Source organism: Ctenopharyngodon idella, chromosome 10 (assembly GCF_019924925.1).
Source record: "Ctenopharyngodon idella isolate HZGC_01 chromosome 10, HZGC01, whole genome shotgun sequence".
In the NCBI taxonomy this organism is placed as follows: domain Eukaryota; kingdom Metazoa; phylum Chordata; class Actinopteri; order Cypriniformes; family Xenocyprididae; genus Ctenopharyngodon; species Ctenopharyngodon idella.
This window is the reverse complement of record NC_067229.1, coordinates 3,516,682-3,533,688: the sequence shown is the minus strand read 5'-3', so window position 1 is coordinate 3,533,688 and position 17,007 is coordinate 3,516,682. Positions and strand designations below refer to the sequence as shown.

The window sequence follows — 17,007 nt, the reverse complement described above, 5'->3', positions numbered from 1 at the left end:
AATATAGACTACATCTGTACATCTACATCTTCATCTGTACTAACTTCTACCAGAACAAAAAAACAAAATTTTGTGACTTACCAACCTGACGGCTAAAGCACAGCCAAAAAAAAACAAACATTTTCTTCCAACAGCTCTGAGGTTTGAAATAGGTGTTTAAAAAGATTATTTGAGAGTGTTTTGGACTAGTAAACTCATCTATGAAAAATCTACATCTACTTCTGTCTTGGTGTCTCAGCTGAGTGAGTATGAGTGTAGCGTGTTGACTCTCTAGTCCAGTTCCGCAACAGTCATCTTTTCTTTTCTTTTTTTTTTTTTTTTATTCTCTCTGTTTTTATCCCTAAAGTTTTTGCTCTTATTGTGCCATTACATATTCACTTTTTATGCAGTTTTGGATTGATGGTTTATGGAATTAAGTACAAAATTTAAATATATATCTCTTAAATATAACAGCTAGTGTCATGCTGAGTTTTTGATACATGTTCTGAACATTTGAAATGGTTTCAGTACAACTCTTTTGTTTCGAATCAGTGGTTCGGTGTGTATCAACTGCCAAATGTATCATGTTTCAAACTGCCAAAGCCACGCCCCCCCCATTGAAATTTTGGAACACTTGTGATGTAATAAAACCCTGTTCACTGAAATCACATGAACTTTGGCAGTTCAATACACGCTCCAAACCACTGATTCAAAACAAAACATTTGTAAAGCTTTGAAGATGTCTGTTTGAGTCTGCATGATCCTGTCTGAATAATTTCTACATAATGACTTAAAAACTTTTAAACTAATAAAGCAGGACAAAATGTCATGTAGTAGTATTTTAGGCCTACTATAAAGAGAAAGTATTAAATCTAAATAATGTCCTCAGAGATCAGTGAATCAGGCTATTACATGACAACTGAATCATCAGATCAGTTTTTTTCTCACAACTTTTGCTCTAGCAAATGTGCTTCAGAAACACACAGCTACAGCAGCCAGAGAAACATTAAACTTAAGAAGTCAAGGGTCAAGAGCCCAACTAAAGCAAGAGCTTACCTCCATAACGGTGACAAACTTTATTATTTTCAATAAAACAGCGCAAAAATCTTGTCATTGCATTTGGACAGAATGCAATGATTGGATAAACATTGTATGATTCTGAGACTTCTACTAAGAACGCTTAAATTATTGATTGTGTTAGATTATTGATTTATCAGGCTGTGAAGATACTTTCAAACAGTATAACAATGTTTATGAAAAACATTGCATAACCTAATATTCTGAGGGTTTTTTTTTTTTTTTTTTTTAATTTTAGTTCAAATTTTATTTCCAAAAGCTTTGTTGTCATCAGTATATTGTTAAAAAAAAATCATTATTTTCTTTAGAATAAAATAAAATGTACATACTACTCAAATTACTTCAAATCACTGAAATGGAGTCCTGACAGTTGAGAGACTGACGGGCTGTAAGTGTCACGTTTCCGCCCACTGCCGCTTCCTTCCACTCCCCACCAGAGGTCTCCGTTTCAACATTAAGACTTTTTCATTGCACACGCGCAGTCACTTCACTCTGGACTACATTTCCCATAATCCCTCAGCTAGGCACTGATCACACTCACACCTGTTTCCCATCAGGTTCCCTTTATAAGCTGCACTCCTTCACACACATTTTGCTGAGTATTGTTTAGCCTTTGTTCTGCCTCGCCTCTGTTTTTGACCCTGGACTGTTTTCCTTGTTTGATGGTCGTTTGCTGCCTGCCTAGACCTTTGCCTGTGTTTGGATTACTCTTTTGCCTTGCCTTCCTGTATCTGTTTGCTGGTGTTTGACCCTCTGCCATTTTGCACATTTGAGGTCTTGGGGGTGGGGTTTTGAAGAGAGGATTTGTGGTTGAAGACAGGGGGTGTGGTCTAATTCAGTCTAGAGGAAGTTAATATCGTAAACCGCTTGTTCTCTACACATCTTTACTGCAGGCACTCACAAGTTTTCAAACTTGACCGAAACTATTTCAGACCACTGAACTGTTGAAGAAAAAATGTTTCACACATTTGTTTTTTGTTCTCTGTGCTTTTGCCATTTGGTCGGTAAGTGATACATGTTTTATGATTTATAGTTGCAAGCTGTTTGTGTAGAGCTCTGTTTCAATTTTACCATCAACAAATAACAACCCAGATAGCAAACAATGATAAAAACAATGTTAAATTAATGTTAATGTGTCAACGTTAACCTCATTGAATCAATATCACTTTTGCACCTTCAATTAATGTTGAAAAAATGTTGAAATTTCAACAAAATTAATGGAAATGGCATGATACACACATCTTTCGAATGGAAATAAATAACAAGTACTTTGGGTGTATTGTTCATTGTTTATTTTCATATAAAAGCAACAGAACTTAAATTACATCCAGTTTATCAGCAACAGAGCGCATGAGTGTGAATCCTGCGATATCCGCCTTTGATCTCGTAGGTGTCTGATTTTTACTTTGATTATAGACATGTTTTTATATATATTTTTTATAAATGACAACAATCACATAACCCATAGAGAGATTGCAGTGTCAGAGAGTTTGGGAATATTTGCACATTATTTTTATACATAAAAACATGATATTAGAGTTTTAAAATCAAACATTTTAAAAGAGATCAATACATCACGGTTGTTTAAACGAATAAGCTTTAAGCTGTGTCGTCATCAAGTCGTTTCCCATCGTGCTTTTGGTCAGCGCCGTCGGTGGAGAGCAACTGCGCTCGACTGCAGAATCCGATGAGGCCGCCTCGCCCTCGCGAGAGGTTTTTGACACATGTCGGCATGACATCAGAGCAAGGCGGCCCACCCTCGGACACATTTCTAACCAGCATGCATCTCACGGTGATCACTGGTGATCGGTTCTGCGCAGAATTTGCTCATCTCAAACAAGCCTATTAACTTAATTATCTCACTGCAACACAGCGGCAATGTTACTTTTACTCTGTAGTGTGGACACTAGAGGATGTTCCTGTGGGGTTGAAAGGGTTAAAGGTGTAAGATAAAAAGACACACCCACAAAATGTATTTTAACAGTAACAAACTAAGTTAAAAACAGTTATATAGTTTACTGTAAAATTGAGTTTTGTGGGTCACCACTGTGCTGAAGAGTAGAGCCTGTGCTTAGGTTCAGGAGAAGATCAAGAGACATTGGTGATGTGCTGCATGTTGTTTTATTTAACAGACAGTGAATGTGTAGTTGCTGGTGTAGTAAAAATCTTTTTATTTAAAATGTTTTTATTGAACTCTAAATAAATAAGTTCATAGTAATATGTTCATGTTATTAGCATACAATAAAAGTTAGTTTGTAAATTTAAATGGCAGTCTGACAATTTGAGGCAGTTGGTTTCTGCAAATGAAATGAGGTAACATGAGTTTTAATTTAGTGCATGGTATCTTTACAGTAACATACTGTAGATTACAGTAAATAACTGGCAACAATGTTGCCAGTATTTTACTGTAAAAAAGCCAGGCAAGGTCTAACAGTGTACTAAATATTCCACGGTCAACTGTTAGTGGTATCATAACAAAGTGAAAGCAATTGGGAACAACAGCAACTCAGCCACGAAGTGGTAGGCCACGTAAAAATCACAGAGCGGGGTCAGTGCATGCTGAGGCGCACAGTGCGCAGAAGTCGCAACTTTCTGCAGAGTCAATAGCTACAGACCTCCAAACTTCATGTGGCCTTCAGATTAGCTCAAGAACAGTGCGTAGAGAGCTTCATGGAATGGGTTTCCATGGCTGAGCAGCTGCATCCAAGCCTTACATCACCAAAGCGAAGCAAAGCGTCGGATGCAGTGGTGTAAAGCACACCGCCACTGGACTCTAGAGCAGTGGAGACGTGTTCTCTGAAGTGACGAATCACGCTTCTCTGTCTGGCAATCCGATGGACGAGTCTGGGCTTGGCGGTTGCCAGGAGAACGGTACTTGCCTGACTGCATTGTGCCAAGTGTAAAGTTTGGTGAAGGGGGGATTATGGTGTGGGGTTGTTTTTCAGGGGTTGGGCTTGGCCCCTTAGTTCCAGTGAAAGGAACTCTTAATGCTTCAGCATACCAAGACATTTTGGACAATTTCATGCTCCCAACTTTGTGGGAACATAAAGACATGGATGAGCGAGTTTGGTGTGGAGGAACTTGACTGGCCTTCACAGAGTCCTGACCTCAACCCGATAGAAGACCTTTGGGATGAATTAGAGCGGAGACTGTGAGCCAGGCTTTCTCGTCCAACATCACTGCCTGCGCTTCTAGAAGAATGGTCAAAAATTCCCATAAACACACTCCTAAACCTTGTGGAAAGACTTCCCTGAAGAGTTGAAGCTGTTATAGCTGCAAAGGGTGGGCCAACTCCATATTAAACCCTACGGATTAAGAATGAGACGTCATTAAAGTTCATGTGCACGTAAAGGCAGGCGTCCCAAAACTTTTGGCAATATAGTATATGTGTGACTGAGAGACTGTTTGTGTTTGTTCTTCAGGTGTGTTTGGTGATGAACTGAAGTCAGTGATGGAGGGAGAATCAGTCCTTCTACAGATTAATGTTACTGAAATACAGACCGGTGATGAGATAACGTGGACATTTGGTACTAACAAGAATCTATTAGCTGAAACTGATGGAGTGACCATTAAGATTCCTGATGATCTTGATGAAAGATTCAGAGACAAACTGAAGCTGGATCATCAAACTGGATCTCTGACCATCACAAACATTACAACTGAACACTCTGGAGTTTACGAAGTTGAGATCAGCCTCAGCAGCTCAGAGACTAAACACAGATTCACTGTTACTGTCTATGGTGAGTAGAGAATTACAGCTCACTCTTTTATATACCACCCTACAAACAAACCTACACTGGCCTTTTACGGGCTTAGCGTATGAGCCTCAACAATGATGACAATAAATAAAAAGCTTTTTTTGTGACTTCAGTAGCTTATTTTGTGATGTTCAGAGTTGATCTGAATATTTTGTTGATTGTCACCATTGTTGAGGTTCATATGCTGAATCTTGTCTGTGTGAGTCTACATGATCCTGTCTGAATAATTTCTGTATAATTACTTAAATTCAAAACACTGAAAGAAAACCAGATTTGTAGCAGTATTCTAAGGCTACTATAATGTGAAATTATTATATCTAAATATTGTTCTCAGAGATCAGATTATTATATGGTGACTGAATCATCAAATCAGTTTTTCTTCTCACAACTTTTGCTCTAACAAATGTGCTTCAGAAACACACAGTTACAGCAGCCAGAAAAACATTAAACCTAGGTCAAGGGTCAAGAGCCCAACTAAAGCAAGAGCTTACCTTATATGCAGGGTACAGATTTGGCTTTTTCTTTCTTTCTTTCTTTCTTTCTTCTTTTTTAACCTAATTTGATTAGATTCCATTCAATTTTACTGTTTTATAAGTGTTTTGAAATATAAAAATGTGGTGGGGGTGTGAACTGTTATGCTGGGTAAATTAGAAGAGCAGAGATCAGAGAGACAGAAGGATCTAAGTGCAACTTAATATTTTAATGATGATAATAACCAAGATAAATTAAAACAGAAGAACAAGGGAAACCATGGAAAAGAACCATGAAAGGAAAAGACCACACAAGAAACAGAGAAAAACAAGGGTTATATATACATAGGTATAACAAGGTTAAGAAGAAACAGTTGGGAGCAAGCAATTAACTTATCAACAAATAAAACCACAAACAGACAGCAAAACTACGGCCACATTCACACAAAGCCAGAGCTTTCCCTATCCAATCTTCTTTTCCCTCGTTCTAAAAAAAATTCTGTAAACACGGCATCGTCTCAAGAAATATCTGCGTACACATGAAACCACTGAAATGAACTCAAAACTATGTAGTATACATGCCAGATCAGTATGTGGCGCTGTAATTCTGCCACAGAGATACACTAAAAATAGAGAATAAGACTTGAAGCATGCGCATAAACCTTGCGTGCTGTATACATGATGATATCATCGTTTCATAAAATATACGGATTGATACACATGAAAACGCAAGGGTGTCATTTTCAGATGTATCCATGCTGGGACCCAGTTTAAAAAAATAGTGGTTTCAAGCTCCAAAAAATGCCGGATTCGTCTAGATGAAATGCTGATAAGATACAATTTTTTACAAACACATCCAAATGCGTCTCTGTGTGTATGGGCTCTCAAACAAGAAACAAAAAACTGAGAGTATGTTTACACTACACTGTTTTCAACTAAAAATTGAAAAGTTGTTGTTGGTTTTGGCCATTCATTTACATGACAAAAGCATTTTGGGGGCCTGGAAAGCAAGCTTTTAAAAAAACAGGTTACAAAGTGCAAGGTTTTGAAAATGATGCCTTTACAGTCTCCATGTAAACAACAAAAACATGAATTTGTGAAAACAGTGACATCATGCGCATGCATATTACGTGTTCACAGGGTGTTTCTTGACAAAGTGACATCGTCAACTACTGGCCTGGCAGCATAACACAGCCTTTTTAGTCATTTTCACAGATCTGTACACAGCAAAATCCCCAGTGTTAAACTAACACCCCAAAGTGTACATATGTGTCCACACTACAGGGTGTTAAAAGTAACACTGAAGCAGTGTTAAAGTTAATGAGATAATTGATCATTGAGTGATGATTTACAATTAGTGGTGACACCTGATGTTAATAAACAGAATCATTGAAGGAAAGAGAGAAAAAAAGATGTTAATTAAAGGGGCTCTATGTAGGAATGACACCCAGTGGTCGAAATAGGTACTGCAGTCCAAATTCAAAATATTGTTTGCCCCGCCCCCTTCTTCAAAGACATGGGTGGCCAGCTTGAAAACACACAACAAGAGGGAGCGCAATTGACAATGAAAGCTGAGGAGACTTACACACTGTAAGCTGATGAGTTGATTTATCTGTTCTAATATGCTGTCGTTCATAGAGATTTTTAGATGGATGCAGAGGCTTTTTAGGTCAGGTAGAATCTGCGATTTTCTGACCCAGTTTGTTTGCTGGTTTCCATGGATGCAATACACGGTGTTTTCCGCCAACTGGCAACCTGCGATGTCGAAATACTATTGGATGAACTGGCAGCACACGGTTTCGCACAGACCAAAACAAAGACAGACATTCCGACACGGAACGCACCTTTCAAAGTAGAATCTCTGGCTGTAGCATTGTTTTTCTGAGAAACAAGTAGGTGAACTTAGCATGTTTCCTAAATATCTGCAAACATATTGGGGTATTTTTATGCTTTATTAAAGTGAAAATCTTACATATAGCCCCTTTAATGTTTTATGAAATGTTTTGCACAAAAACCTAATTTACCACTTTATGTACATAATATGAATCTCCAAGGCATGCACATTGGAAATGAATAAAATAAACATTAAAAATCAATACAACCCTTTTAACTTTAATATGTGTGACTGTGAGACTGTTTGTGTTTGTTCTTCAGGTGTGTTTGGTGTGGATGAACTGAAGTCAGTGTCAGTGACGGAGGGAGAATCAGTCCTTCTACAGATTAACGTTACTAAAATACAGACAGGTGATGAGATAACGTGGACATTTGGTACTAACAAGAATCTATTAGCTGAAACTGATGGAGTGACCATTAAGATTCCTGATGATCTTGATGAAAGATTCAGAGACAGACTGAAGCTGGACAAGAAGACTGGATCTCTGACCATCACAAACACCAGAACTGAACATACTGGAGTTTATGAAGTGATCATCAGTGGCAGCAGCACAGAGACTAAACACAGATTCAATGTTACTGTCAATGGTGAGTAGACAGCTCACTCTTTTATATACTACAGATTTGGCATATTTATTGACAATTTGATTAGAAGTTTGTTTACTGTCATTGTACAAGTACAGATCTTTTGGAAAAAAAAGTTTACATTGGAGTTTACATATCACATAGTGATGTATTTTGTTAAAACGCTTTTAGTTGTACGGTGTAAAAAAATAATCTGGAGTGGGATTGATACATTTTTGGGTGTCTTTTCTGGGAAAAATGACATATTCGTGCCTTGTATAATTCTTATATTTCCTCGGCTATGAGAGTCTGTGGCAGCACAAAGAGCCATATGTTGTGTAATTTGACACAGGGACTGGTTAGGGTCTGAAAAATGTCCAGACCAACTATTTTTCCCCCAGTAAAATTTCATAACAGCAATTCAAAGCTAATGGACCAACCACATTAAGACTGTCAATTGTAACCACACCCACAAAATTAGTAGCCTTTTTTGGGTGTTGATGGAAATGTGTTACAACACATCAGGCCACGTTCACACTGTCAGTTCTTGGGATTGACAACTGCATTTACTTACAAGTGTGAGTCTCGAAATATCCCATTCAGACAGAAGTTTACAGTAGTGTCTCAAATACTGACTGTATGAAAGTGCAATGAAAGTCAAGCCCGCATAGAGAACTATGACACATTTTTATAGGCCAAAACCTGGAAGCTAGTTAGTACTTTATCACTTCCGGTTCCTGAAGTCAATTAGTTTAGTGAATGGGGTTTTGGTTAAATCACTGAAAAAAGGTCTGTGGGTTAACACAAGCTCAAGATACTTTAATGTTTTGTTCTAGTTTTCCTGGTGTGCTTGGGATCATTGTTGGACAGATGGCCTCACATATGACTTTAAAATACCTAAAGTATACTGTGTTCATGGTCAACTTAATGACTGAAGGGTTCCAGGTCCTTTGACTGTGAAACAAGTCCAAATCCTCATCCCTCCACCACTGTGATGGACAGTTGGTATGAGGTGTTTGTGCTGAGATTATGTGTTTGGTTTTCAGTGCATCTCCACTTTGGTCCTGTCTGTCCAAAGGACATGGTTTCAGAAGTCTTGTGGTTTATTCAGATGCAACTTTGCAAACCTAAACTGTGCTGCCATGTTTTTTTTTTTTTTAAAGGGGTCATGAACTGCGTTGTTTTATTGTTTTATAATGTTTCCTGGGGTGGACTTATAATGTTAGTATGCTTTTTACATCCAAAATTGTCATAATTTTTAAATAAAAGGCATTTTTCCTACCCTGATTTTAGCCCTCTGGTTTGAACGCTCTGTTTTAAGGGCCGTGTCTGCTGTGTACTTCAGACTTAAGTGTAAACGGCCACTGCTGTGATTGGCTAACATCTTTCCATTTGAAATAGCCAAGTATTATACTGCGTTCACGCCACCTCGTATGTACCGGAATCTTGAGATGACAACACGTGATGTTATATTCGGAGATGTTCATGTCCTTGGACTGGGAATTATGCGTTTCTATGGCACCACTATCAACGCCTATGAATCTACAGCGGTCAGGTGGTACAACGGCCACGTGGTACATCTAGGAGCTTTCAGAAAACTCCCAGCTTACAAGCTGTAATTACGAGCTCTACGAGGACGTGAACACTTTTTACGAGCCAGAATCTCATAACTACAGGAATTACGAGGCCGCGTGAATGCACCTATACTCTCTCTTTTAGTGCGTTTTACAGCTCTCAAGGTTAACTAATCGTGAAAAGTGTTCCATTACATTTAGATCTATGGCGTTATATTTAGATTGTGGCATGAAAGGTTGCAGAGATGAACACTGTGTAGCCGATCACATATGTTGAGCGCATGAAAGCACTGGTCTCGTCATTTCAACTCAATTTCTGTACACTAACAAATGCTTTCATCTTCACTAACAGTGCAATTGTGATATAACTAAGAGATTTGTTGAATGAAACGGGAGTTTTGCACGTCAGTCACTGATAAACTCGCGCTGTTTGATTGACAGCTTCAGCGCGCACTGCTCCAGCGATTGCAAAGGGAGCTTTCTTTGATCGCTTTCTTTATATAATTTAATCACCGTTAAATAACAGATTATTTTCATTCTACTAAGAGAAACAACGCAAGTTGACGTTTAGTCACGGGTTTGATTTACTGACACACAGACAAAGACCATCTGACTGAACATGAATCATTAATATCAGATCAGGCATTAGAATTAACACAGTTACTTACATGTTGTTGCATTACTGTCAAATTGAGGCACTGCACAATATTTTGTAATCCTCAACGGCATGTTTATTGCTTGGTAGCTCGAACCGGTTTAGCACCACATAGGCCTATGTTACTTAAGGCTGATTTATACTTCTGCGTCGAGTGTACGCCGTAGCTACGGCGTAGGCTGTGTGTAGCACACGTAGCCTACAACATAGTGTGACGTGCACCTCTTCAAAAATGTAACAACGCGTCAATTCTACGCTGACCGCAAGCGTTGTGATTGGTCTGCTAGAACCCCTCCCTCGGGTCAAAAAACTGGCGCGGAGCACTCGGAGAAGAGCGAGCGCTTTCAACTTCCATAAGAATGAAAAACGCTCTGTTTCAGGAGACACATACAGTCAAACTGCAACAAAAGTCATTACCTATTTGCCGCTTCTCTGCCGTTTCTTTATATAAGCTTCTCTGACAACGTACATGACAAGCTGCTTCTTCTTCGGCTTTTGTTTTGATACTCAACATGACCGCGGACACTACCTACTACATTTACATTTACATTTAGTCATTTAGCAGACGCTTTTCTCCAAAGCGACTTACAAATGAGAATAGTAGAAGCAATCAAATCAACATGAGTACAACAGTATGTAAGTGCTGTGTCAAGTCACAGTTTCATCAGTAAAGTGCTCGTAGCAAGGTTGGGTTTTTTTTTTTAAATATATACGCAAATATATGGAGAACAGAAAATCGAAAAAAGAAAAGTAAAATATAAATAAAGAAAGTGCTATATTACTGGGTCAAGTGTTGATGAAAAAGATATGCCTTTAGCAGTTTTTTGAAAATGGCTAAAGACTCATTAGGTCATTCCACCAACCAGGAACAGACCAGGAGAAGGTCCGTGAGAGTGATTTTGTGCCCCTTTGGGATGGCACCACAAGACGCCGTTCACTTGCAGAACGCAAGCTTCTGGAGGGCGCATAAGTCTGAAGTAGTGAGTTTAGGTATAGTGGTGCAGAGCCAGTGGTTGTTCTGTAGGCAAACATTAGAGCCTTGAATTGGATGCGAGCAGCAATTGGCAGCCAATGCAAACTGATGAAGAGAGGTGTGACATGCGTTTTCTTCGTTTCTTTAAAGACCAGTCTTCTGGATCAGTTGTAGAGGCTTGAAAGTGCATGCTGGGAGGCCTGCCAAGAGAGCATTACAATAGTCCAGTCTGGATAGAACAAGAGCTTGGACAAGAATTTGTGTGGAAAGCTCCGATAGGAAGGGTCTAATCTTCCTAATGTTGTACAGAGCAAATCTGCAGGACCGGGCCGTTGTAGCGATGTGATCTGTAAAGCTTAAACAATCATCCATCACCACACCGAGGTTCCTGGCCGTCCTGGAAGGAGTTATGGTTGACGACCCAAGTTGAATGGAAAGGTTATGATGAAGTGTTGGGTTGGCACCGACCACAAGCAGTTCCATTTTTGCAAGGTTGAGTTGAAGTGTGGTCCTTCATCCAGGCAGAAATGGCTGTGATGCGACCAGCAACTGTCGGGTCATCTGGTTTGAATGAGAGGTAGAGTTGTGTGTCATCAGCATAACAGTGATAGGAAAAACCATGATCCTGAATGACAGATCCTAGTGATGACATGTAAGAGAAGTGGTCCAAGCACTGAGCCCTGAGGTACCCCAGTAGCAAGATGATGCGACTTGGACACCTCACCTCTCCAAGATACCCTGAAGGACCTACCTGAGAGGTAAGACTTCTGCCTCAGAGAGCAAAGAGAAGGAGGGGAGAATTTGTGTGTTTTCCGTTAAGATGTTATTGTCAGTATGTGGTGTGGAGAATTGGCCGCTGATGGTTGTTATTTTATGTGTGAAGAATGTGGCAAAGTCATCAGCTGTAAGAGCTGATGTGGGAGGGAGGGGAGGAGTGCAAAGAAGAGAAGAGAAAGTTTTGAAGAGTGTGCAGGAATCAGTAGAATTATTAATTTTATTGTGATAGTACGTGGTTTTAGCATTGGAGACATTTGTAGAGAAAGAAGAAAGGAGTGACTGATAGAAGCTAAGATCAGTAGGATCTTTAAATTTGCGCCACTTCCTCTCTGCAGCCCTGAGTCTAGACCGATGTTCACAGAGAACATCGGATAGCCAGGGGGCAGAGGGGGTGGCGCGGGTTGGTCTGGATGAGAGGGGGCAGAAGACATCTAAGCAAGATGTTGGTGTGGTGCAAAGAGTGTCAGTAGCATTGTTAGTGTCCAGAGATGAGAACTGATTAGGGGGAGGAAGTGTGGATGAGACCAAAGAGGATAGGTCAGAGGGTGAGAGCGAGCGTAGGTTTCGTCGAAAAGTAACGTGGTGGAGTGTGTGTTGAGTTAGGGGTCAGGTTGAGATTAAAAGTGATGAGGAAATGGTCAGAGGTGTGTAGTGGAGTGACCAGAGTATTATCAGTGGAGCAGCAGCGTGTGTAGATGAGGTCCAATTGGTTACCTGATTTGTGGGTAGCTGTAGTAGACACTCGCTTGAGATCAAATGAGGCAAGCAGAGTGTGGAAGTCAGCAGCCTGAGGTTTGTCTAGATGGATGTTGAAATCTCTAAGTACTAGCAGAGGAGTACCATCCTCAGGGAAGGATGATAGTAACACATCTAACTCCTCCAAGAAGTTGGCAGTGTCCTCTGGTTTGATCCATGTCTCAGTCAGAGCCATGAGATGGAGACCTGAATGAGTAGCAATAGATGTAATGAAGTCTGCTTTGTTTACAGCAGATTGACAATTCCAAAGACCAATAAAAATTGAAAGTAATGTACTAGATGACATGGGTAAAATACGCAGGTTGTTATGATTGCACTGCCTCCAACGTGTGACACGCGATTTACGAGTGTTAATAATAGTGGGAATTTGGAAGCACATCTAAAACAGGTCGCAAGATAGACAGACAAGAACAGACTGTATAAAAGAGGAAGGAAAGAAGGAGTAAAGTAAAGAGCAATACTCAAGTTCCTTGTCGGTGTCCTTGCTCTACTAGTGGTCTGCTGCACATTGACGCGGACAACGACGCAGAAGTGTAAATGAAAACAGACGCATAGCCTATGGTGCAGAGGCTCCGGCGTAGGTCCGACGCAGAAGTATAAATCAGCCTTTAGGCTACCTATTCTATTGCATGTCATGCGTGAATCGGTGGGCGGGGCTAAACAGGCAGTGATGAAGTAGGCATTGATCTTCTTCTGCAGAGGCGGTTTACAAAGTGGGTCTAGTGTCAATTAAAGCTTTTATTGGACCAACAAGGAAGTTTTTAGCTCTAAAACTTACAGGATATTCTTAAAGTATGATGACCTCTTATGTGTCAAAAGCTCAAGGAAAATTTGATTTCTCAGTTCATCACCCCTTTAAGAGAATAGGCTTTCTCCTTGCAACCCTTCCAAACAAGCCATACTTGTTCTGTTTTTTTCTATCATAAACTTTATCATTGAACATGTTAACTGAGCCCTGTAGAGTCTTTGTAGTGTAGAGGTGTAGTTCTTGGGTGTTTTGATATTTCTCTGAGCATTGCATGGTCTGATCTTGGGGTGAATTTGCTGCATTATCCACTCATGGGAATATTTGTCTTGAATGGTTTCCACTTGTCTATAGTCTTACACACTGTAGAATGATAGACTTCAAATTGATTGGAAATGGCTGTATAATGCTTCCCAGATTGATGACAGCAACAATTACTTTTATAATGCTGTACACCTCTCTCTAGAATTTAAAGGATAGCTCAAAACTTATTTTTTTCTCTCAAACACAGTTACAGCAGCCAAAGAAAAACCAACATTGAAATGTCAAGAGTCAAACTCTTGCACTCAAGCAAACCCAACTAACGCAAACACTGATCTCCATAATAGTGACACCAAGCCTAACCATTATTTTCAATAAAACATCAACATTGAAACCTCTTTTCATTCTCAACAAGAACATTTGTACCTGACAGAAATAAAGTCAGTCTGGTTTATAATAATTGAAGCTAACAATGCTGTTTTTGAGTTTAATGATTTTGGAGCTTAAAGTCAAACAAAGGTTCACTTTCAACCAAAATTTGAAGTCTTAGCAACATTTGAGTACATATCCAGCACCCAATGGAAAGCTTCCCGCTAAAATCTTTATAACAATGTTATCACTGAACATTCCTAGAATGATTAGAGAATGTTATCCTACCTTTTAGCAGAACATTCTGGGAGCAAAAATAAAACTTGTTGAAAACATTCCCAGAACATTACAAATTTCTAGCTGCGTTGTTGAACTATGCTGATAACCATGGAACTTGCAATTTTAGTTTGCTAACAATTCTTTTGGGAAACGCACATTTCATGTTGTTCTTTTATTTTCTCAGATTCTACATTCTGCTGTCATGGTCCTGAAATTGTGACACGATTGGTCATCTCTGCTGCAGTTGGTCTGGCTACTGTATTTATTTTGGTGTATGACATCACATCCAGAAAAGCTGAAGAGGAAACAACATAACAGACATTGTCATCAAACCCTTGCAGATGAATAATATGTTTATCTTCCTATTTAATTGTATTTTATTATTTACTAATTGCATTTAATATATTATACTTTCAATAAAACATTTGCAAGGGGTTTAAGTTGTTTTTATGTAAGTTTGACCTGAGTTGCATGCACATCATTCTGACTACCAGCATGTGGTGTTTCAAGCACTTTGAAACAGTGAATCATCTTTTTTTTTTTTTTTTTTTTCAAAGAAATTGGTTCAATTGATCCAAAGTTTCAAAAATGTTTAGGCTTGTTCGACCTGAAACAGCGCTGCACATACTGATCAGTGTAACATCATAATACCGCAAGAGCGATTGAGAGCAGATGGCTCTGTTTGCTTTTGAATTGCACTCACTATACTTTGATGTCTTACACCAATCAGTATGTGCAGCACCACTTCAGGTCAAAGGTTAGTAAACTCCCATTACTAACCGTGCATCCTAATGTGTATACTGTTATGTCCCAGGGTAGCATTGGTGGCAATGGAGCTACAATCAACTTAGACTTACGATGCTTTTAGGAAACACAGCCCAAGACGTATGCATTTGTGTGCTGCCAATGGACCCAATGGCCTGTTGGGTCTTGTAGTTTTTGTTTTGTGTTTTGTCCTATTTTCTGTGCTCCTCCCTGTCCTAATCTAGATGATTGGACCTATCAGCTGCACCTCGTCAATATCAAGAGGAGCCAGTATTTAGGCAGAGCAAGAGAGTGGCCCCGAGAGATTCTTTCTCCCAAGAGCATGAGAGTGTTGCGCTGCTGGTGTGTCTTAAGCTTAAATGTGGTGTTATGGCTGTAGTGTTCAGTTTTATGTTTTAAGCTTAAACTGAAAATCAAACTGAACTGTGTTGTGGTTCTAGTGCACAGCTTTGAGCTATTTGCCCGTTATTGAGGTTGGAGCAGTAGGATGACTGGTGTCATTTTCTTTTGTTATCATTTTCACCGTTTTTTGCTAGTTATGAAGTACAGTAAGAGTTCTGTTGTTTGCTTTTTAGCTATTTTTGCAGGTTAATGTCCTAAACATTAATGTGTTAATGTAAGATGTCCTTCTATCAGGAAGTGATCTTTTGTTTTGTTGTTTTGGCTCTACCCACTGTTGAAGAATGCTTATTTTTTATTTTGGAATCGTTTGTTTAGAGTTCTTTTTTGCACTGTATATATGTCATCATTTTGTTTATTGTAAATAAATTTATTTAAATCTTACTTTGTTTTCTGAGTGCTGGGACTGAGAACGGTTCAAACTTTTGGCTTTGCCGCTGCTAAACTTTACTTTAAAACATTACTTCCCTTTTGCCTCTAGAAATCTAATTGGGAACGTATACTATTCATTCCAATCAGTATGTGGGATTAAAATAAGTGTGTCGCAAAGCAGTATGTTGAAAAGTGTATGCCATAAGTCTCCAGATGGTCTACTATTTCTAGTAGATTCCAACAATATATAAAAAATAATTCCATATTAGTTTGTTCAGAAGTTCATCACATGTTGTAAACTAATTCGATCATTCATTGTGCAGACGAGTCCCGCATTATATTAGACCAGATTACTTTCGTTTTTGTCCTCCCTATGTTCGTCATTCACATGTGTTTTTTAACCTTAATAAATCAAATATTCCAGCGATTTGACAAGATTCTATCACAGGAACACATTAAAGACACATTTAGACTTTGGATGCGTTTTTTGAGTGAAACACAGACGGCTCGCGTCTGCAATGAAGCTCGCGCTCCGAAGCTCGTCCAAGTCTCCTCATCATGTCCCAAATACATGGCGATTCTCAATCAAGCGAGCACAAGAACGCATCAAAGAGCTTCTTTGTTTGAATGCTTATGTGTTAACTGTGTTACTGTGTTCATGATGTGTGGCATATGCAAAGATTTGTGCATTAGAGGCACGTCGTGTAGCCGGCGCCGTTGCTGCCCCCAGCATGAGCAGATGAGACAGAAACAGAGAGAGCTGCGCGGAGCTATTTCCACAAACCCTCTGTGAGAAAACGTTAATATGGAGTAAAAGCCATTTACAATATCAGTATTTCTCGAATTGATAGCATGATTTACAGTTTATTGAACAGGTTAGTTACCCATTCAGAGCTCGCAAGCCGCGACTCTTAAAGAGATAGAAGAATCGAAAGATCCATCACAACAATTGTTTGTTACAGCGCTAAATACAAGAAATTCCTTCTTTATTTATTTATTTGTTTATGACCGAACAGACATGTGCGTTGGCTCTTTTTCCTCAGGCTGACCATCGAGGCTTGTGCCAAGCCAACATCAAAGTTTGTTTACGAGCTCATAGTTATATGATTAATATAATATTTTTAAATATGATTGTTTCATTATAAATATGGGTATTATCTCTAAGATGGATACCCAATTTGATATATGATATTTACCATCTGAATCTAACCATGTCATATCAAGAAATGGAAAAGTCAGCCAGCTATTCATTATCGTGTTATTTATTGTGCCTTTTGCCCCAACAGCAGAGGCGCTTTTTTCCCCAAATACCATACTTTTACATATTCTTCCGTTATTGAA

The 17,007-nt window shown here is 39.2% G+C and overlaps 2 protein-coding genes across 6 annotated transcripts in view; one reads left to right on the top strand and one right to left on the bottom strand.

Annotated features, from left to right (window-relative positions):
• LOC127519749 (uncharacterized) overlaps positions 1-484 on the bottom strand; it is a 172,663-nt gene extending 172,179 nt beyond the window's left edge. The window contains exon 1 of the mRNA XM_051907257.1: positions 82-484. Within this exon, the coding sequence (XP_051763217.1) occupies positions 82-121 (40 nt within the window). The 5' untranslated portion in view covers positions 122-484. The remainder of the gene's footprint in view (positions 1-81) is intronic.
• LOC127519843 (uncharacterized) overlaps positions 1-15,678 on the top strand; it is a 46,288-nt gene extending 30,610 nt beyond the window's left edge. For 3 of the 5 annotated variants that reach the window (XR_007931899.1, XR_007931900.1, XR_007931898.1), the window contains 3 exons: positions 4,479-4,796; positions 7,439-7,765; positions 14,315-15,678. Coding sequence is in view for 2 of the 5 variants with exons in the window: in XM_051907500.1 (XP_051763460.1) it covers positions 2,012-2,060; positions 4,479-4,796; positions 7,439-7,765; positions 15,120-15,274 (849 nt within the window). In the remaining 3 variants the exon portion in view is untranslated. Of the gene's footprint in view, positions 1-1,668; positions 2,061-4,478; positions 4,797-7,438; positions 7,766-14,314 lie in introns of those variants that run through there. The other 2 variants (XM_051907500.1, XM_051907501.1) reach the window with 2 other exon arrangements.
• Positions 15,679-17,007: the final 1,329 nt, after the last annotated feature.